General features: G+C 39.2%; 1 protein-coding gene across 5 annotated transcripts; it reads left to right on the top strand.

Moving 5' to 3' along the window:
- The first annotated feature begins 9726 nt into the window (after positions 1-9726).
- Positions 9727-18084, top strand: Asb8 (ankyrin repeat and SOCS box containing 8). 5 transcript variants are annotated; one of them, XM_046436250.2, is made up of 4 exons: positions 9727-9832; positions 12486-12645; positions 14165-14269; positions 16270-18084. In XM_046436250.2, exons 2-4 carry the CDS (start codon positions 12517-12519, stop codon positions 16900-16902), a joined length of 867 nt encoding a protein of 288 aa, XP_046292206.1. In that variant the 5' UTR covers positions 9727-9832; positions 12486-12516; the 3' UTR covers positions 16903-18084. The 5 variants fall into 5 exon arrangements, with proteins under 5 accessions (XP_046292206.1, XP_046292205.1, XP_046292208.1 ...); XM_046436249.1 differs by having other exon boundaries at positions 9729-9832; positions 12482-12645; XM_046436252.1 differs by lacking the exon at positions 9727-9832 and adding an exon at positions 9907-9925 and having other exon boundaries at positions 12482-12645.
- The last annotated feature ends 1747 nt before the right edge of the window (positions 18085-19831 follow it).

Below are 19831 nucleotides of genomic sequence, written 5' to 3'. Positions count from 1 at the left end.
GTATGTCTTTATTTGTGTCTGCTTTGGTGTCTTTGAGGAAATATTATAGTTTTTCTCATAGGTTTTACATATTTCTCTTCAACTTTATGCCTGGGAATTTTGTAATTTTTTATAGTTGTTATTATAAATTGGATCTTCATGTCCTTTTTTTATCTTTTAACTAGTTCCTCTTTATATACATGAAGCCCATTGACATCTGGTGATGACTTTTATATCCTGCTACCATACTGAACTATCTTTTTGTTGCAGTAATGTTTGCATTGTCTTGCTGTCCTTTTCAAGGCACACCATCATATCATCTGCAATTCTCATGTACCTAGTTGCTTGCTTTTATAAAAATACATTGTCAAATACCTCCAATACTATATTAAGTGTTATAATATTGATGAACATCCTTGCCTTGTTTCAGACATTAGCAGGAATGTTTCCAGTGTTTTCCCATAAAAATGGTTAGGAAGTTGTGGGTAGACAAGATCTATTATGATATTATGAAAATACTTATATTCCTCTTTTGAAAGTTATTTTTATTAAGAATACATCTTAAATTTTTCAAATGCTTTTCTAGCATCCATGGAGATAATCAAGTCTTTTCTTTTAGACATAATTAATGAATTTCTTAATGTTGAACCATATTTATTTATCTAGTTAGTTTGGTACTAGGGATTGAACCCCAGGGCACTTTATCACTGAGCCATATCCCCAGCCCTCTCTGACTTTTTTAAAAATTTGAGACAGAGTCTTGCTAACTTGCCTAGGGCCTGTCTAAATTGCTAAGGCTGGCTTTGAACTCAGAATCCTCCTGCCTTAGCCTCCAGAGTTGCTGGGATTATAGCTGTGCGCCACCACGACCAGCCATCTTTACATTCTTAAAACAATTCCTACTTAGTGATGACATATTGTGGTGTTTGATTCTATTTGTTAATATTTTATTTAGAATTTTTGCCTTAATATACACAAATTAGACTGGTCTATAGTGTTCTTTTTTGCATAAACTTCATCAGATTTTAGTTTCAGTGTTATATTTATTTCACTGAAATTTTTTGAAGTTGCCCTTTTTATACTTTGTAGTAAAGTTGAGGTAGGAGTCTTAAAAGTCCCATTTCAAACCATCTTGGACACTACAAGAAATATTTTTAAAAACATGCACTATCCAGCATTTTAATTGCTTTCACCAGGATGACAGAACTAAATAAACTATTCCTTAAATTTCCTGTGAATCAAAAAACAACTCCTTTCTTTACTTGATTTGTTCGTCTAAGCTTCCAAGACTTTGCTCAGTTATCAGTTATCATCTCTTCTAAAAATTATTCTCTGAACTCCCCAGGTTGTGCTAAGTGCCTTTTTTCAGGGCTTCTACTGGATGTTGTTCAATCTTGTGTAACTGCATCACGATGGGAATAACCCATTAATAGTATCATTATCTTCCATTAGCCAAAAGTTTCTTGAGGATAAGGATCCTGTATTGCCTTCACTTTTTCATTTCCAGTGTCTAGTGCCAACACAGTACCCACATATAGTGGGAGTCTCAATAAATATCTAATGAAATGATCTTGGATCAGACTCCCCAACACACACACACACACACACACACACACACACACCTATTTCTTCTTCAGTTCCTAACTTTGTAAGTGGCTCCTCATTTCATCCAGAATCTCACACTAAAAATGTGGGACTCATTTTTGTACTACTTTATACTTCATTTTCAGCTTGTAACAATCACCAAGTCTTACCAATTCTGACATTAAACTATTTCAAATTCACCCACATCTTCCCGTTTCTGTGGCCATCACCCTAGTCCAAGTCCCTATCATTTCTTGCCCAAATCACTTAGGCTGCTGTTTCCTCATTTAAATTTTCCCCTGTCCCTCTGTCATTCATTCTTCCTCAGAAAGTTAAAGTGATCCTTCAAAACAGATGTGATCATTCATTTTGCATCAACCCTGTCAGTAGGTTTCCATCCTTTTAGGATTCCATTCAGAATCACTAACACATCCATTCCTTGAGGCCCTGCCCAATCTGGAACCTCACTGCATCCCCAGCCTCAGTGTGTACTCCTTGTTTCCTTTCCATTCTGGCCTTTTTCTTCTCTTCCAACTTCCTGAGCTCTTTCCCTCTCAGGGTCTTTGCATACCTCGCTCCATTTGCTGGAAGACCCACTCCTTGAACCTTCAATCTTTTTCTTTTTTTCTTTTTTCTTTTTTTACCCATCTTCCAGGTCTGTGCTCAGGTAAGCTCTTTTTGATCTCCCATCCTGATGGAGTTTCTTTGTTGAAAAGTCATATTACCATACACACTTTCTCTCTTGGTCTGCAAGGGCTACTATAACAAAATAACATATACCGGGTGGTCTACAAACAAGTGAGATTTATTTCTTGCATTTCTGGAGATTATTAGTCCAAGTTCAAGGTGCCAATTCAGTGTCTCGTAAGGGCTCACTTTCTCACAGATCGTCATTTTCTTACTGTAGAGTCACATGTCAAGAGTGAGGGGATATCTTTTATAAGGACACTAATCTCTTTTATGAGTCTTCATGACCTAATGACTTCCTAGAGGCCTCACCTCCTAAAACCATCATCTTGGGGTTTAGGATTTCAAAATATGAATGGGAAGGGGCATAAACATTCAGTCCAATGCACTTTTCCTTTATAGAACTTATCAGCATTGTGATTATTTAGATATTTAGGTAATTATTTTTCTAATATTTGTTTCTTACACTAAACTGTAATTTCCCTGGAGGCAGGGATAATGTTTATCTTATTCTCAGCTGGACCTTCAGCATCTATCACAATGAACAGAACAGTAATAGGATTTAGTAAGTATTTGTTGAATGAATTGTTGGATGAATGAATCAATCAATCAAAACAGAAGAATCAAATAGTCTATGAATTGGTGAATGAACAAAAGAATTCATTATTGAACTTTAGGCAAGAAGCCTAAAGGAGCAATGTTTCATTTTCCCTCTAGGGGGAGACATACTCCTACTAGAAATAGCATGAGCAGCTGAGAAGAAAATTCTGAGATCAGAATTTTAAAATCTTTCCTGCTAGAGTTTGTTCACTTCATTCATGGTTTGCTATGTAATTAATCTACAAGTGCCTACATTCTTGGAAAGAGAATGAATGTGTCACTTCAATATTATCATTAATATTATTATTTGTTTTTTTTTTCAAAATTCCTCAACAATATTTCTCTATAAAGATTCAAAATGTTTTAAACTTCTTCCGATAGTTAAAAAAAAATAGTGGGATTCTGTAGGACCAAAAAATAATAAGTGTCAATAAAAAGAAAAATTTTTTTAATGTTTTTTCAAAATTCACAAATTTCTACCAACTGGGAAAAGTTAAAAGCAAAGACCAAAAAAGTAGAACTTGAACACTGAGAGCCTGTCTGCCTCTGAGCAGTTTCTGAAAGAAGCCCTTGTTTAATCCTGATGGCATGCTTTGGGAGGCTATCCCTGCTGCACATTAATACTGTTCTCTTCTTTGCTGAATTACTTTCTCTTGTATAGGCATAAGCATATGAAAAGTTTCATGAAGCTTGCATTATATTTCTTTTGAACTTTTGTTTTATTCATTCTAGTTCCAAGGCTTCCTTTTCAATTTTTTTTTCTATGCCCAGCTCAGGAACCAGGACATATAGGCAACTACTATTCTTGTCTTTGAAAGATCAGTTTAGTTCAGTTTGGTTGGCATTTAACCTAGACCTACTGCATGTTTGGGACTGTGCGTGCTATGGAGGAGAAGATGAATGCAGGAAATTTAAATTTCTGCTCCAATGGTGCTTGCCATATAAGTGAGAGGATTTTTAGCAATCTCTTTGAACAAATACAGACTAATGTAAAGATGATATAGATAATAACCAACAATTGTGTAGGTGAAAAAAACAAACCACTTTTCACAAATGCAGTCTAGGTTTTATAAATTAAATATTGGGATAGGTGTTGTTATTCTCATCTCATTGTACAGATCAGTAAACTTAGACTTAGGTAATGTAATTTATTTAGACAGGTTAAGAAAAAAACTAATGCTACTATCAGAACTGGACTCTTGGTCTCTATGGTGTTTGCATAACATCATTTCTAAATACAAAGAATGTACTGTTAAGTGATAATCCTAAAGAAATTCAAAAATAAAGGAATATACATTATTCTATTAACAAGGGAAAGCTATTTTTTTCCTCACTAGTCAACAAGTCTGACACTTAAATCTTATTTTTTCACCTTACTCTGTTAATTTTTGCAGATTCCCTCTCTCTCTTTCACTCTTGGAATCTCTCAAACTCCTTTTGGTCCCCTTCCTGCCCCCCTGCTCCTTCTCCTCCTCCTCCTCCTTCTTCTGTAATGGGAGAGTTTTATTTGGAGAGAGTGTTTCCTTCTTAAGTCACCTTTCTCTAAGAAAGGCATCGGAGAAACTTTTCCATCAAATTAGCCAAGTGGCCCTTGAAGAAGGTAGAGGTTTGAGATAGCAGAGAATTTGATGACTTCTGGCCAGAGGCCAGAAAACTGTTGTGAAAGGCTTCACATTACCACTTAAATGTTTACAAAGCAGAATTCCTCTCCTTCAGCACACTGTCACTCAAAATCAGGAAAGGGTTTGGAGCTAGTAGAAGAAGAAAGGAGTTTTTCACTCTAAGAAGGAATTCCCACAAAGCTCAAAGAGCAAGATCCACCAGATCTGTAAACTGGAATACCTCTATGGCATCCACCTATGGGGTCTGGATACTAAAACATGTTGAGGAGTGACAGCAGCAATCATTACAACCATAACATCATTACCAAATTACCAGATACAGGTTTATGCCAAGGTCATAAAATAGGAGCATTAGTAATACTGTCCATTAAAAACATCTATGTCTTGAGTTCAAAACTGGAATTAGTAGAAAAGAGATGAAAACAAAAGGATCTGAAAGTTTTCTGGGAGACACAGCATACAAAAAAAAAAAAAAAAACCTCATGTAATCACTAATAAACAAAATATGGAGAATAGAGGTAACCAACTAAGATAGTTGGTTTTATAGAAATATGAGAGAGAGAGAGAAAGAGAGAGAGAGAGAGAGAGAGAGAGAGAGAGAGAGATGCAAAATTGAATGTGACCAAAATACAACTTTTATTTTTTCAACTTGTACCATCTTTTAAAAACTTTCTATTAGGGAGAGCAGTAGTCTCTTGCCTCTGAATGGAAAATTGGGCAAATCCCTGACTTTTTTGTTCACCCTTTGATATTCTATAAGTAACAGTCACTTTAAATTTAAAAAGACAGTCTACATTTAGTAATTAGAATGTTTCCAGTCTAAAATGGTAACCAATACTTCAGTCTTTATTCTAAGGCACTTGGTCATTCTAAGGCTACTCTCCGCCTCCCTCTCATAGGGCTTGTGGAAGGTGGCTGCCTGCCTTCAGCTTTCTCCTCACCTTACTCCCCCATACTAGCTAACTGTTATTTGATCCACTGGTGTAAAAGTGGGAGGAGGCAGGACAGCTGAGGAAGAGCCCAATTCTCTGCTAAGTCTGTATCAAGCCCATGGTTAAAGCTGATTGACTATTCCTCCCTCCCTCCCTTCTTCCCTCCCTTCCTTCCTTCTTTCCTTCCTTTCCTTGCAGTACTAAGCATTGAACCCAAGGGCACTTTATCCCTGAGCTACATCCCTAGTCCTTTTTATTTTTTATGTTGCTTAGGGCCTCAATAATTTGCTGAGCTGGCCTTGAACCTATGATACTCCTGCCTCAGACTTTCAAGTCACTGGGATTATAAGGCATGTGCCACCATACCCAGCTGACTCTTCTTTCTTTTTTTTCCGGGGTGGGGGGTTCTGATAATTTAATCCAAGGATGCTTTACCATTGAGCTATATTCCCAGACCTTTCTTATTTTTTGAGACAGGATCTCACTGAATGTTGCTTAGGGCCTCGATAAATTGCTAAGGTTGGCCTTGAATTTGAGATCCTTCTGTTTCAGCCTCTCAATTTCTGAGATTACAGGCATGTACATGCCTTGATTCTTCTTTCTTGAAGGAGGCTTTTAAAGGTTCTTTGAAGATTCCCATCATCAAAGACCTTTTACTTGAATCCCTTTGGCCTAGACAGGTGCAAGCGGTGACCTGTGACAGACTGTGGATTCTAGGATTACCATGTTCACCTCTAGCTTCTGGCAACTGGACCCTTTCATACCTCTAGACAGCACTTTTGAATAGACCCAAGGCAATCCCATGTTGTCTGCCTTCTATGTGACCCACGTTTTGTCCAGAGAAATACTTACAAATTCATTGACCCTGCTGATCTGGGTATAAAAGCAAATCCCACCTCTACTCTGTGACTAAAGCCTTTTTTTTTTTTAGCTTATAGGCAAGAGTCACTGTAGATCTCTATTTTACAAATACAGAGAACAATTTCTAAGTTCTCTGATCCCACAAACGTCCCTCTTAGGCTGGAGGAGAAGGAGGTAGCTCTAGCAATTCCTCTCCCTTGGGCTGGGAGGTGGGGAGTGGGATGGGGAGCCAGAAGCACAAACAAGTTTCTACCCAAGAAAACCTCTTCACCATTTTCCCTCCCTACAGTCTCCTGATCTCATCATGAAGTACAATTCAACAATGACTTTGTGCATAAAAACCTTTTTTGAAGTAATCATCTTTAATTGTAATTGACAATGTTCTTATTTGTTTCCCAAAACTTGATAATGGAACTGTGGGCTGGTTGATGTGGCACATGTCTGTAATCCTAGTAACCTGGAAGGCAGAGGCAGGAGAATTTCAAGTTCAAGGCCAACCTGGCATTAACAAGACACTGTCTCAAAATAAAATAAAAATGGAAGGGTCTATCACAGTGGTAGAGAACTTGCCCAGCATGCATGAAGCCCTGGGTTCAATCCCTAGTACAAAAAAAAAAAATCCTGTCATCAAGTCTCTCCATCTCCGTCTTACCTACCCACTTGAGCAGAGAGCCTGGAACAAAGAAGATGCTCAGTAAATGTTTGGTGGATTGGATGAATGAAACTGCAACCAACTTTAATTGTGCAGTGGATTCTCAAAGACACTTTAAAATAACCTGTGTGGAGAGCCTATTTTATCACTTCCTGGAAGACAGACTATGGTCATTCTTACATCTATAAGATACTTTTATGGTTTCTCAGAATTTGTATGCTTTAGCATTTATCAACCAAGACAGGCTCTCATAATTAAACACAGTCCCCATTAATATAATATACAGCCCTATTAATATAGTATTGACCTACAGGTATTTGTATTTAGATTAGAGAGTAAATGTTTTGAAAGCAAGAAATTTTGCTTTGAAATTAGGTAAAAATAGAATTTATAGAAATTTATAGAAGAATATTTAGAGATAATTTCAGCCAACATTCTCATTTGACAAATGAGAAAATTAATATCCAGAAAAATGGAATAAAATAACTAACCAATCTTAGAGCTGATCTCTGGGGTCATATCCTTTCTACCACTCTGGTTGGCATATGCCATTGAACAAGAGTTGTCAAGACACACAACCTTAGAAGAGGGATGAATGCCAGCTTCAGGTGCAGTACTTCCATCTACTGAATATTTTGACTCTATCATCTCTTCTGTGTATAGGTTGAGACCTCCTTTTGTTTCACAGTGGATTCTCAGAGACAGAGCACTGGCCTCACTAAAGCTAGACTTAATATGATAACGACCATCAAACTTTCAATATATCAATTTTGTGCTGCTTGTGCTCCACTTTGGGAGACTGATGGGTGGTGCCAAGCAGAGCATTACCTTAGTAGACCTGAAGAAAAGGTATCATGGCAGGCTTGGACCTGTAGCATCATGGGGTAGAATTTATTATATTCTTTCCAGTCAAAAAGGATACAAGTGGGGGCGGTCAGGAGAAAACATATCATTGGGCTATTCATGTGAGTCACAGAGATCTAGACACACTTTGAAAGGTACTGACTGAAGTGAGGTTAGACCTGGATAAAACCTAAGTGGCTTCAATTTTCCTGTGACTTTCCCTGCTACTGGTCAGAAAGGACTTAGGTTCCCAGAATGCATTTTCTCATTTGGATCAGAACCCATTCAAGTATATCTAGTCCCCCTGTTTGGAGGTTTAATGTTCTTTTGGACTCTAATGTAGATTCATATCTTAGAAACAAAGTGCATAATCAAACTGTTCGCCATACATTGTATTCAAACAAATGACTTAGAATGACTTGTGGAAAGGGGTAGGGAGCTCTAACCTCTGTAATTTCATTAGGGTTTCTCCAAGATTACCCAAAAATCTACGAATTAAATTAAAAGAGTGCAGTTAATATGTAACTACAAGTCAACTCTCCAGACCCCTTTCATTCTGAGGGCTACACTACACCCTTTAAGTAACAAGAGTTGCCAATGAACAAAACAGTCTTTAATTCAGAGTCTGGAAGAAGTGACTTGAAAGCTGAATATTGCCTTCTTTAAAAAATAATTCTTTTTTTCCAATTTTTTAATTGGTGAATTATAATTATATATAATGGTGGGGCTTGTTGTTACATATTCATATGTGCACACACTATAACAATATAATTTGGTCAATATGGTTACCCGATATTTCCCCTTTCCCTCTCCCAAAAAAAAATTACTCTTAAAAAAAAAAGTCACCACCATTTGAAATTTGGGAGAATTCACTTTTCTTTATAAAAATCTGGATTTGGGCTGGTTTCAAAAATTGGACAATCTCAACATGGGATGGTGATAGGAAGTTAGGGACACATTATTGCGTGGCAAAAATCCCTTCGAGTTGGAACTCAAAGGAGTTGCACTCAAGACGGATCCTGAGTTTTCAGTTCACTATTCCCTCACTGATATACGTGAACCACTTGCGATCTGCTTTAATCTCTACTGGTTAGATTTTGTGCGTGGAGCAAGTTTGGAGAGTAGGTGCTGGGCACTCTGTTAAATGGGCTGTCTAGGGGTTGGGGATTCAGCTCTGTGGCAGAGCCAAGGCCCGGAGTTCAGACCTCAGCCCTGAAGAAAGAAAACAAAACAAAACAAGGAAACAGGCTGTCTGTGAGGTCTATTTCACTTTGTTCAGGCACCACCATATACTCCTGATTTCAAAATGTTGGTGCTTGTACTGTACAAAAGGTTACCTCTGAAAGGTTACCTCTGAAAGGGTTATTTATGGTCGGGTTTTGCTTTTACAGCTTTTTGGTTCTCAACATTAGGAATACTACACCTCTTGGGTAGTTGACTTTGTCTTCGGTATAGTTCAGTTTGAAAGACGGTGAACGAGATCCACCAGGGCTCTATGCAGCACTGAGTCATTCCAACATCTTGAATAATACTGCAAGATCTTCTGTTTCCTAAAGACACTCCTATCAGTTTAGTCTCCCAAGCAACTGAACCAGTACAGACTTAGTGGGCAAAAGCAGTTTTTAGTTTAGTGAGATAGAGAATAATGAGGAGACCAAGTGCCCAGGCCGGATCTCAGAGGCAGACAGTGGAAGGATCGGGTGGTGGGGCGGACCACTGTTGGCCTGGTCCACGCAAGCGCAATTAGACAGAATCGGCCTGAGCGCCAAGATTAGTAGCTTCTTTCCCACCGTAGGTCCAAGACCCAAGACCCCGGGCTGTGCCCGACACCGCGAGATTGAATTCATGCACTAAGCCTCTGGGCGAAGGTAGAAAGTAACTTCGCCTGGGTAGGACAGTAGCAGCTTCACGAGTCTGCGCAGGCGCATCCGGCTTCCTGACACGGCCAGCGCGCAGGCGCCCTCCCACTTGGTCTTCCTGTCCTGTAAACCCAGGGGCCGCTGCCGACAGCTTCTGCTTCCGGGTCACGCCTTGACAGCGGCTTTTCAGACCCAACTCAGACCCGCGGTTCGGTGAGTGCGGTTGTCGGTGCGGGAAGGTCTGCAGCCAGGTCCCCTAGTCCGGGATACCACTCCTAGTAACGCTTCCTCCATTCCCCGCTCGAGGTCCGTGAGCCTTCGCGGCTGAGCCATAGTTCCGGGCCTTGGGGGAAGATCGGGGCGGAGGTTGGTCAGTGTTTGGGGCGCCCGGCACACAGATTGCGCGACTGTGGTTTAGTGCCTTCACCAGGAAGCCTGCGAAGATTGCTGGGATCTGTTGGGAGCCCGTGCAGAAAGTGACACCACATGTCCTTGCATTTCGCGCCTTTGTTCTTAGCTCCCTAGCCTCTGCGAGACGAAGCTGCCGCGAGCCCTCCTGCAGCAGGTGCGGTGGGGTTGGGGGCGCCTCCCTCCCCTCCCAGAGTCTCCGCGAGGGACGGAGGCCCAGGCCTCCCTAGCACCAGAGCTGTTGAGGCTGTTGAGTGTCTTCTCTGTTCCACTTTGCTTTTAGCTTTGCAATTAAATAACTAAACACACAAATCCTTTGGTGTTTTTTCCAGATCCCATAGCAAAGAAGACAGGGAGGCGAGGGGTAGGAGTCCTTTTAGCCCCATCAGAGAATAAGGCCTAGAGCTCAAACCGTGCACCGGAGAGGGTGGGTTTAGACAGAGAATGTTATCAATCTGCCCTAAAGTTTCTCTCTTATACCTGGAGCTTCGAGGCGGCAAGGGAACCTTTAATTTGATTCAACCAATACACACACACACACACACTCTTTTAGTTGTAGGTGGCACAATACCTTTATTTTATTATTTATATTATTATGTGCCTCACACATGCTAGGCAAGTGCTCTATCACTGAACTACAACCCCAGCCCCTGGACCTATTCAGCTTAGAGGAGTTCATAGCATGGAGTCCAAGAGCACCCTGAAAATGAGTGCAGGGTTTTCTTTCATCAGCTCTCATGGCCCACAAATTTTAAAGAGAATAATTTCTGTCCAAACCCTCCTCTTTAGATGCTGTCTTTTGCCCTGTTCTTGAAATCTCCGACTCAAATGCACCTCTGTCCCTTTCTCCCCTCTTCTTTGCTTCAAAGAAGTATAAGATACAGACCCTTGTCTCTGAGGAGTTGTGTGTGTATGTACACATGCACACATGTATTCTGGGGATTGAACCCAGGGCCTTGCAAATGATAAACATGTGCTCTACCAACTGAGCTATACTCCCAGCTCTGTGTTTTTTAACAGCTACAAATGGCTACTGATTCACAGAAAGAAACTAGTAGAATTTGTAATGTATTGTATAAAGCGATGCTCCATCACCAAAAACAATAATTTAACTTATTATGAAATGACCAAAAAATTTCAGAATTTTCATTTAATAGTCATCATATACATTAATATGCTTAATTACTGAATTTATTAGGATCTGGAGTAATAACCTTTACCTTGATTCAACAAGTATTTATTGAGGCTTTTCCATGTGCCAGGCACTGTTGGGGGAAAAAAAAAAAACTATCCTAAGGAGCTTATATTTTAATAAAAATATGGATTCCTAAGCAGTTACACCAAGAGTTTATATTGCATATTACAGTTTATCTACAGTTTTTGATATGTACTTTTGCATAGAAATGCATCGCCTTATTGTATAATTTTAAATGTTCTCTAGCTGTCACCTCATATATAGTCAAAACTTTTATCATAGTTGAATTTGTGTATATTGCTTTGTTTTCATCTTTCATCTTGGAATTCTGTGCCATATTGTAGTTTCAACATATATTTGCCCAAGTCTATTTCTCAGTTCTCTATGATAGCAAATTTCTTAAATGTTTAATTTATTTTAAATCTCCTCGTTTTGCTAAAACTGAAAGTATATTTTATTGGTGTGAAATTTGTTTTTTTAATTTTATATCGATGACTCCAGAGTAGTTATATTTTTGCTTTCTTCGATGTTTTAGAATGTTACCTCAATTATTTACTTTTTTCTCTGCTAAAGACATTTGAAAATATTTCACAAATGCTTTATCATTGTTAACAGAAGTATTTGTTCCATAGCCTTCTCCTTCTCTTCTCATAGGTAGAAAGTACTTATACCCTTTAGTCAGTCAACCAATCAATATTTATAAAACACCTACATTTTGTGAGATTCTGTGAATCCCTTACACAGCCAAAAAAAAAAAAAAGAGAGAGAGAGAGAGAGAGGACAAGGTCCTTACCTTCCAGTTGTTTATAGTTTAAATTTAGATGGAGAAACAATATGTACATAACTACACCGCAAAGCAAATGTAATAAATAACATAAGATGTGCTGATAATAAATTTAAAATAACAATTAAAAATAACAATAATTCAGCCTTTAGAAAATCCCATTCCTTAACTAGTCTTGTTTGTAAACCACAGAGCTTCATGGGGGTCATAGTACAGAACCTCTTAAGGAAATCTTGTATTATAGTAGGTCAGAGACTAGAACGGAGGTCTTAAGGGTTACAGCATTTCATATAGGTTTACTCAGTATCCTAGCACTTGTTGTAAATCTAATTCACTCTCATTACCAAAAAAATGGTCTTAATCACTTATCTCCTTGACATCTGCTTTTAGCATTGGGAAGGCCTCAGAGAACACTTAACCCTAAGGACAGGTGTACTCAGTGATATTGTATATGCCTAAAACTTCTTTGTTTCAGGCAGTTTGGAGCATGTGAACACACTCTGAGTCTTGATGAGTTCCAGTATGTGGTATATTATGCAGAGCATTCAGAGCAAATACTCTCTCTCAGAGCGCTTAATCCGAACAATCGCTGCCATCCGTTCCTTCCCACACGATAATGTAGAGGACCTCATCAGAGGGGTGAGTGTGCTGTTGTTGACATGGCAGACCTTTGGGAGGTGAAGTGGAAGTTTTCTGACAAATCAAATTTGCAGCCTTGATTTAGCACAAGATCACAAGGATTTCTTACAGTCTTAAATGTATTAACTTAATCATTAAAATGCATTTTCCCTGTGTTTTGCTTTTCTTGCCTTCTCCCTTTCACTTTTTCTGGTATTTTTCTTCATGAAATGTGTTCTAGATAACCCTAGTCTCATGTTTTCTGTCAAATCTGTCTGGATATGGTACATACAGAAGCCTTCAAGCTTGAAGTCTTCTAACATGTTTTAATGAGAGTGGTAGGAGGTGAGCAAAATAGAGGTGGTTTTCAAATCTTTGTGACCTTTTCTCCATACTTGGGCTATTATAATTACATAGAGAGGTTTCACTTGTCTCCTATCTTAATCACAGCTACTAGTTCTAGTTCTGAAGAGGACACAAGCCCTTAAAATGCATGGTAATTACAGATTAAGAAAATACTTTATCTGATATCTAACTACTGCCATTCAGTAATTCTGCTAAATGACTGTTATCCTAGAAGGGCTTTAATACCCTTTTTGTATATTATTCCTGTTGCATTATATACATTATAATTTTGAGAATTTGAAGTAAAAAAATTATAGGTGATCTTTTCAGCAGGCTAGCTGTTGGAGTTTTGTTTTTCTTTTAACCCTGTTGAAGAGAAGTTACAGATTTTTTTTTTTTTTTTTTGTCACTGGAAAATGCATCCAATTACTTCAGAACAATTCTAACAATGTCAGGATCCTCCTTTATAGCCCAGGGCTCTGTAGCTGCTTCCGAGTTATATGGTACAGCTACAGAAGGAAGGCTTACATACAGTGTTAGCTTGTTCTCTGCAAAAGTGAGATCAGAAGACTCAGCAGCAGGACCTTTATCACATTCTAATTCTAGCTCAGCTGCTGAGTCATTCAGTGACTTTGGTCTGACTGGCATCTCCATCTCATCAGATTTGGAATAGAAGCACCAGATTTGGAATATGTAGCAGGGAATGTTGAGTTGAAGAGTCCACCTTGAAGATTATAAAACAAAAGTAACATTAAGATACAATTTGTGGAATGGCAAAGAGAGCATGGGAGTTTTGGTCTCATTCTGACAGATTCACTTTTCTTTTATCAGAGCATGGTAGCCATAGACTTTCTGCCTGACAATAAGATTCCCACAGCTTTTACACATAAGGTTATGTCTTCAGTGATGTCCAAATGACTTTCTTGGCTGGCTATCTTGTGGAGAGGCTAGCTAACTTGATCTAAAGAATTCATGGTTCCTTTCTTTTCTCTTTAGTAGATTTGTTTGGTTTGGATATTGGCATTATGATAGTATTTGTCTAATAAACAGACATGAAATCTAGAACCCATAGTACTTTTACCATTTACTGTAGAGTCAGGGATATGACTCTTTTCCCCCAGACTAAGTTTTGAGGCTTGGCCTACTGGGTGAGCCAGAGCTGAGCATACTGACTCAAGTTTCCTCCTTCCTACAGGGAGCAGATGTGAACTGTACCCATGGCACACTGAAGCCCCTGCATTGTGCCTGTATGGTGTCCGATGCTGACTGTGTGGAGTTACTCCTGGAAAAAGGAGCTGAGGTAATGTTTTCAACACTTTACATTAATGATTCACCAAAACTGGAGCTTCACATTTTCTTAGACTTTCTCTTTGCACTTGCAGTCTGATCTTCTTATAGTAGCATAGCCAATATTAAAGCAAAATATGACAGTGAATCTATAAAATGATCCCAAGGATTTCATTCCTTTGCTTTTTTTTCTCCTTAATTTAAGCTGTTCATGGCTCCAAGAAGGTATCTTATCTGCCTCTTCTCTCCTAACTTACCTCCTAAGGGTTGTTTATATTTCCATTGAATCCTCTCCTTGCCTGTTGACTGTCCAGGAGCTGTAAGTGCAGAGGCCTCTCAATTCTGGTTAAATCTAACCATTTGAGCTCTACCATCTATCAGATGTATGCAATTCTGAGATATAATTCTGAAAGGCAGTCCCTTCCTTAGGATTGAGCCACTTGTGTGGTTTTTGCTCGCTAATTATTTTTATTTAGTATAGCTTGTTCTTGTCTTCTAATATATCTGAAGATAAAAATGAAAAATTAATTTTTGAAAACAGACCCTTGGCATTAGCATGAAGCAGCATAGTATAATGAATAATTAAAATAGACTCTGGAGCCATATTTAATGGGTTCAGATTTCAACTCGATCAATTCCAGCTAGAATGAATTCCTTTAACTTTTGTCTCAGTTTCCCCATCTGTAAAAAGGGAATAATATCTTCTTTATAAGGTTGTAAAGTGTTTGTTACACCAGAAGTAATTACTAAGTGCATGTTAAATGAATAAGACAGGCAGTTTTGACTCTTTGTGAGCAGTCTTGAAAATGTATATGCTGAGGGTGCCGATCTGAATCAGTCAAAACATGGAGCCACTGTGCAGTCTGATACTAGACCCAAGAGGCAGGCCTACCATCCTCATCTCCACACAATCATGATCCACTTCTTGTTATGCTATAATTTTTGTGACCAAGCCTGTTTCTTTGTGAGTAACCCTAAAGTGTTTAATACAGAAGGAAGGCTTACATACAGTGTTAGCTTGTTCTCTGCAAAAGTGAGATCAGAAGACTCAGCAGCAGGAACTTTATCACATTCTAATTCTAGCTCAGCTGCTGAGTCATTCAGTGACTTTGGGGGGATTAGGTTTAACCAAATAAAAAGTTTTTCTTTATTGCATTTTATGATGGAAGATAATATGCATTATAATTTTGAGAATTTGAAGTAAAAAATTATAGGTAATCCTGACTTTCAGCAGGCTAGCTGTTGGGGTTTTCTTTTTCTTTTAACCCAAAGGTGCTTTAACACTGATTTCCATCCCCAGCCCTTTTTATTTTTGAGACAGGGTCTCACTAAATTGCTAAGGCTGGCTTTGAGCTTATGATCCTCCTACCTCAGCCTCCCAAGTCACTGGTGTTATAGGCAACACCACCACTTGGCTTAGGTTAGCTGCTTTTTCAGCATTAGAAGATTTGTGTTCTTCCTTCCACATGCATTTTTCTGGACTCTCTTGTTAGCCCACAGCATGTTTTTGCAAAGGGCTGACTTAATTTAATATTTTGAGCTTCTCTCTGTGGTTAAAGAACATGGCAAAGCTATCGGATTGCCATTAGCCACAGGAAGAGTCAGGATAAGTAAAATCCAGGACTCTAACTGTATATTCAAGCAACTTTCCAGTGAATTTCTTCCAGAGCAGTTTGAAGGTTTTAGATTTCTTTTCCTATTTAACTCCTTACTCTACAGTAGAGATTCTAGTAAATAGAGACATGAACATTGCAGCAGGGTCCTAAATAATGCAGACGAGCTAGTTAATACAAATAGTGTTGTCTTGGGACAGTTCCCTTCCTTTTTCTTCTTTAGCTTCTGTCATCTCTCCATCGTGATCACCAAGACTCCCTAGGAATTGCTCATTGACTCCTTCCTCAGAGCATTGTATAGCAAAGGCAGTGGGGCAGTGGGTATGCAGGATTCTATTGCTGCACTCCTTCCTCTCCCCAGTAGGCTAGCTACTGTAATACAGTTCCTCCCTTTTTACAGGTTAATGCCCTTGATGGTTACAACCGAACAGCCCTTCACTATGCAGCAGAGAAAGATGAGGCTTGTGTGGAGGTCCTATTGGAGTATGGTGCAAACCCCAACGCATTGGATGGCAACAGAGACACTCCACTTCATTGGGCAGCCTTTAAGAACAATGCTGAGTGTGTGCGGGCTCTCCTAGAGAGTGGGGCCTCAGTCAATGCCCTGGATTACAACAATGATACGCCACTCAGCTGGGCTGCCATGAAGGGAAATCTTGAGAGCATCAGCATCCTTCTTGATTATGGTGCAGAGGTCAGAGTCATCAACCTAAAAGGCCAGACACCCATCTCCCGCCTGGTGGCTCTATTAGTCAGGGGACTTGGAACAGAGAAAGAGGACTCCTGCTTTGAGCTCCTCCACAGAGCTGTTGGACACTTTGAATTAAGGAAAAATGGCATCATGCCACGAGAGGTGGCCAAAGACCAACAGCTATGTGAAAAACTGACTGTGCTGTGCTCAGCCCCAGGAACTCTAAAAACACTCTCTCGCTATGCTGTGCGCCGTAGCCTGGGACTCCAGTATCTGCCAGATGCAGTGAAGGGCCTCCCACTGCCGGCTTCTTTGAAGGAATACTTGCTACTTGTAGAATAACCTGGAGGAGATCTGTGCACCATCATGCAAGTGACTAACTCCGGGTGAGGTACTGCAGTACTCTTTGTCGTGGAAAACAGAAAAGCACTTGTCCCTGTTGTGTGGTTATTAGATTTTGAGGCAACATGTCACAACAGTAATCTCCATAGCCCCTCCTCCCCATACCAAGCAACCAGCCAAAAAAAAAAAAAATTCCTCACTTTTGTTTGCTGTTTATTGCTTACTTGGCTTTTTAAAGGAGAGGTTCTCCTTGCCACCCTCCCTTTTAGAAAATGAAATCAACTAAATTTCTCTAGGAAGATGGAAAGTATTTAAATGGTATACATGTGGTTTTCCTTTGGGGGCATGACATCTGTGAAGAAGGTTAAGAAAATCACAATTCTAGCTAACAATAGTTGTATCCTAAGGATGAAGATATTCCATATGGTGTGAGACATTCAGAAAGCCTGGCCCCCTTTCCTTTTACTAAAGAAAACAGCAGTTTTTGCTTCTTTTCCATGGATATGCCCCAGGGTTATAGTAATTCAGCAATGTTATTTCAGAAAGCTATCTTACTGCTTTCCACATAGAAGAGAGAGCATGTTCCAAGCAGTCCTAAGAACTCCTGAGAGTCTTGTACCATTTTTCTAATGCAGCACTTCTCTTCCTGAAAGTCAGTTTGTTCTAATGGGCTTAGCAGGCATTTTCTGCACCTCAAAGACATTTCCTCTAGCAAAAGGATGGGCTGGGCTGCCTTCCCCCTGAGACTTCTTCATTCCCTATGGAAAGCTTGTGCTGCTAAAAACCTTTTTGAGTTATTTTTCTTTCCATTGTCTTAGAACCTATATTTTTTTATTGATCTATAGAAGACATTGGTTGAAAGTAGAGTTGAGAAGGGAATGGGGAAAGAATATAGAAGAGCTGCTTTTGAGATGGGGGTACCAAAAAAAAACCACAAAAACCTGTTTTAGCGAACTATACTTAGTCAACAATACTCTTCATGTTCCTAAACTAGATCAAGTTGTTATTGATCTTTGATGATCTGTGTGTGAATCTGAAAACCTTTTTTTAAGCTATTTGGGAACTACAAACAAAATGAATGGGATATGCTGACACAGCTAATTTGGAGTATGCTTGCTTTTGTCCATTTGCTGTTGGTGATTATTGCCCATTAAAAAAAGAAATAAATAGTTATAAACGCAAGTTTGGTGATTCCCACCATTTTTCTCCTCTCCCTCCTCCTATTTATGGAAAATTCTTTACTGCCTGGCTATGAGACATAACCTTTCCATGTCAACCTCTTTCCCCTCAACAACAGTGTTTCTGGACATGGGTAGAGTGAATGGGGGGCTTGGGCAGAGTATTTAAAAAGCTTCCCCTTCCTTTATACCTCCCCCCAACCCCAAATTGAAAATCATTGCTTTTGTTCTCTACCGCAACAGCAGGGTGTGCCTCGGTGGTAGAGTGCTTTGCCTGTCTCACAAACAAAAAGACCTCAGCTGCACATTAACACATTAAATCGCTAAAGAAGCTTTTAAAAAACATTGATGCCAAGATTTCACTCCATACCAGTCGTTTAGAATTTCCTGGGGTAGGTCTGGATTAGGTTTTGTCAGATGCTTCTAGTATGTTGCCAGGAATGAGAACCACTGCTTTAGACAGTGGTTCTGCAGCCTACCTATTAATTAGAACCACCTAGGAAAACATTGTAAATACTAAGGCCCATGCTCCACCCCCAGAGACTAACTTAATTGGTCCAAAATGGGCCCCAAGTCTCAATTTTTAAAGGCAACACCAGGTGATTTTACTATTCAGTTTAGGTATGAACCACTGCTTTAGATGTTATTTATTTAGTTACTGTACCAGGAATTGAACCCAGGGGCACTTAACCATTAAGCCACATCCCCAGCCCTTTTTATATTTTATTTTGAGACAGGGTCTCCCTACATTGCTTAGGCCCTCACTAAGTTGCTGAGGCTAGCCTTGAACTTACAATCCTCCTGCCTCTGTCTCCCAAGTCTCTGGGGTTATAGGCATGCACCACTGTGCGGAGCTAGATGCTATTTATTTCACATCATAAACACTGTTGATATTCTGGAAAGGGAATATACTTTGTCCATGTGATAAAAGACGTCACCTGTTTTATTACTTTATAATCACTATGTAGTTGGTGGCTAATAACTTCTGTTTCAGCTCAAAGACAACTTCATACATCTTTTTAGCTTTTGGGGAAGTGGCATGTATTTAATAGGTTTTGGTTTTTGTTTTTAAGTGGTTTTTACTACCTTTTCGGTTTTTTCAGATCATATTATGATCCTATTTTTTCTCCTCTTTACAAAGTGACATTTTTCTTCTTTAATTACCTTTCTACCTAAACACCGCTACCCTCCGTAATTTTTCTCAAAAAAGCAATTCTAGGATTAAAGACGAGAAAAAGAAGCTATAAATTAATGGCAGTTAGCATTTAAAATGTTCTGATGAATGCTGGAACTTTTACTTCACTTTCATAGCGCTGATTGTTTCCTGAATTTGAGGTAGCACGGTAAGGAAGAAGAGGCATTGAGAATGGGGATGGGCTTTGAAAACAATTGAGTTTGAGTACCACTTTTGCTGAACTGTAAGACCTGGGAGACATTACTTAATCACCTTTAGGTAGTATCCTTGCCACCACTCCCTATAAAAAGCTATTTTTAGGATTCAGTGATAGCATGTAAAATACCTACCAGAGATTAATGTTTACTGTTAATTTCTCTTCCCCTTCAAGAACTGGAGAGAGTATTTGGCTGCTTTAATTTCTGACTCTGAAAACAAGACTTCTCAGTCACTATTTGGAACTGTTTTAAAGAGTATGGCAGTTTAGACAGCCAGCAAAAGTGATATATTAAAGAGAATTCCCTATAACACAGTGAGCATCTTCCCTGCTTCATCAGGCGAGTGAGTAAACCACATG

Source organism: Marmota monax, unplaced genomic scaffold (assembly GCF_021218885.2).
Source record: "Marmota monax isolate L192 unplaced genomic scaffold, Marmota_monax_Labrador192_F-V1.1 WCK01_AAM20220418_F8-fsc00012, whole genome shotgun sequence".
In the NCBI taxonomy this organism is placed as follows: Eukaryota; Metazoa; Chordata; class Mammalia; order Rodentia; family Sciuridae; genus Marmota; species Marmota monax.
This window is presented reverse-complemented; position numbering and strand designations above follow the sequence as displayed.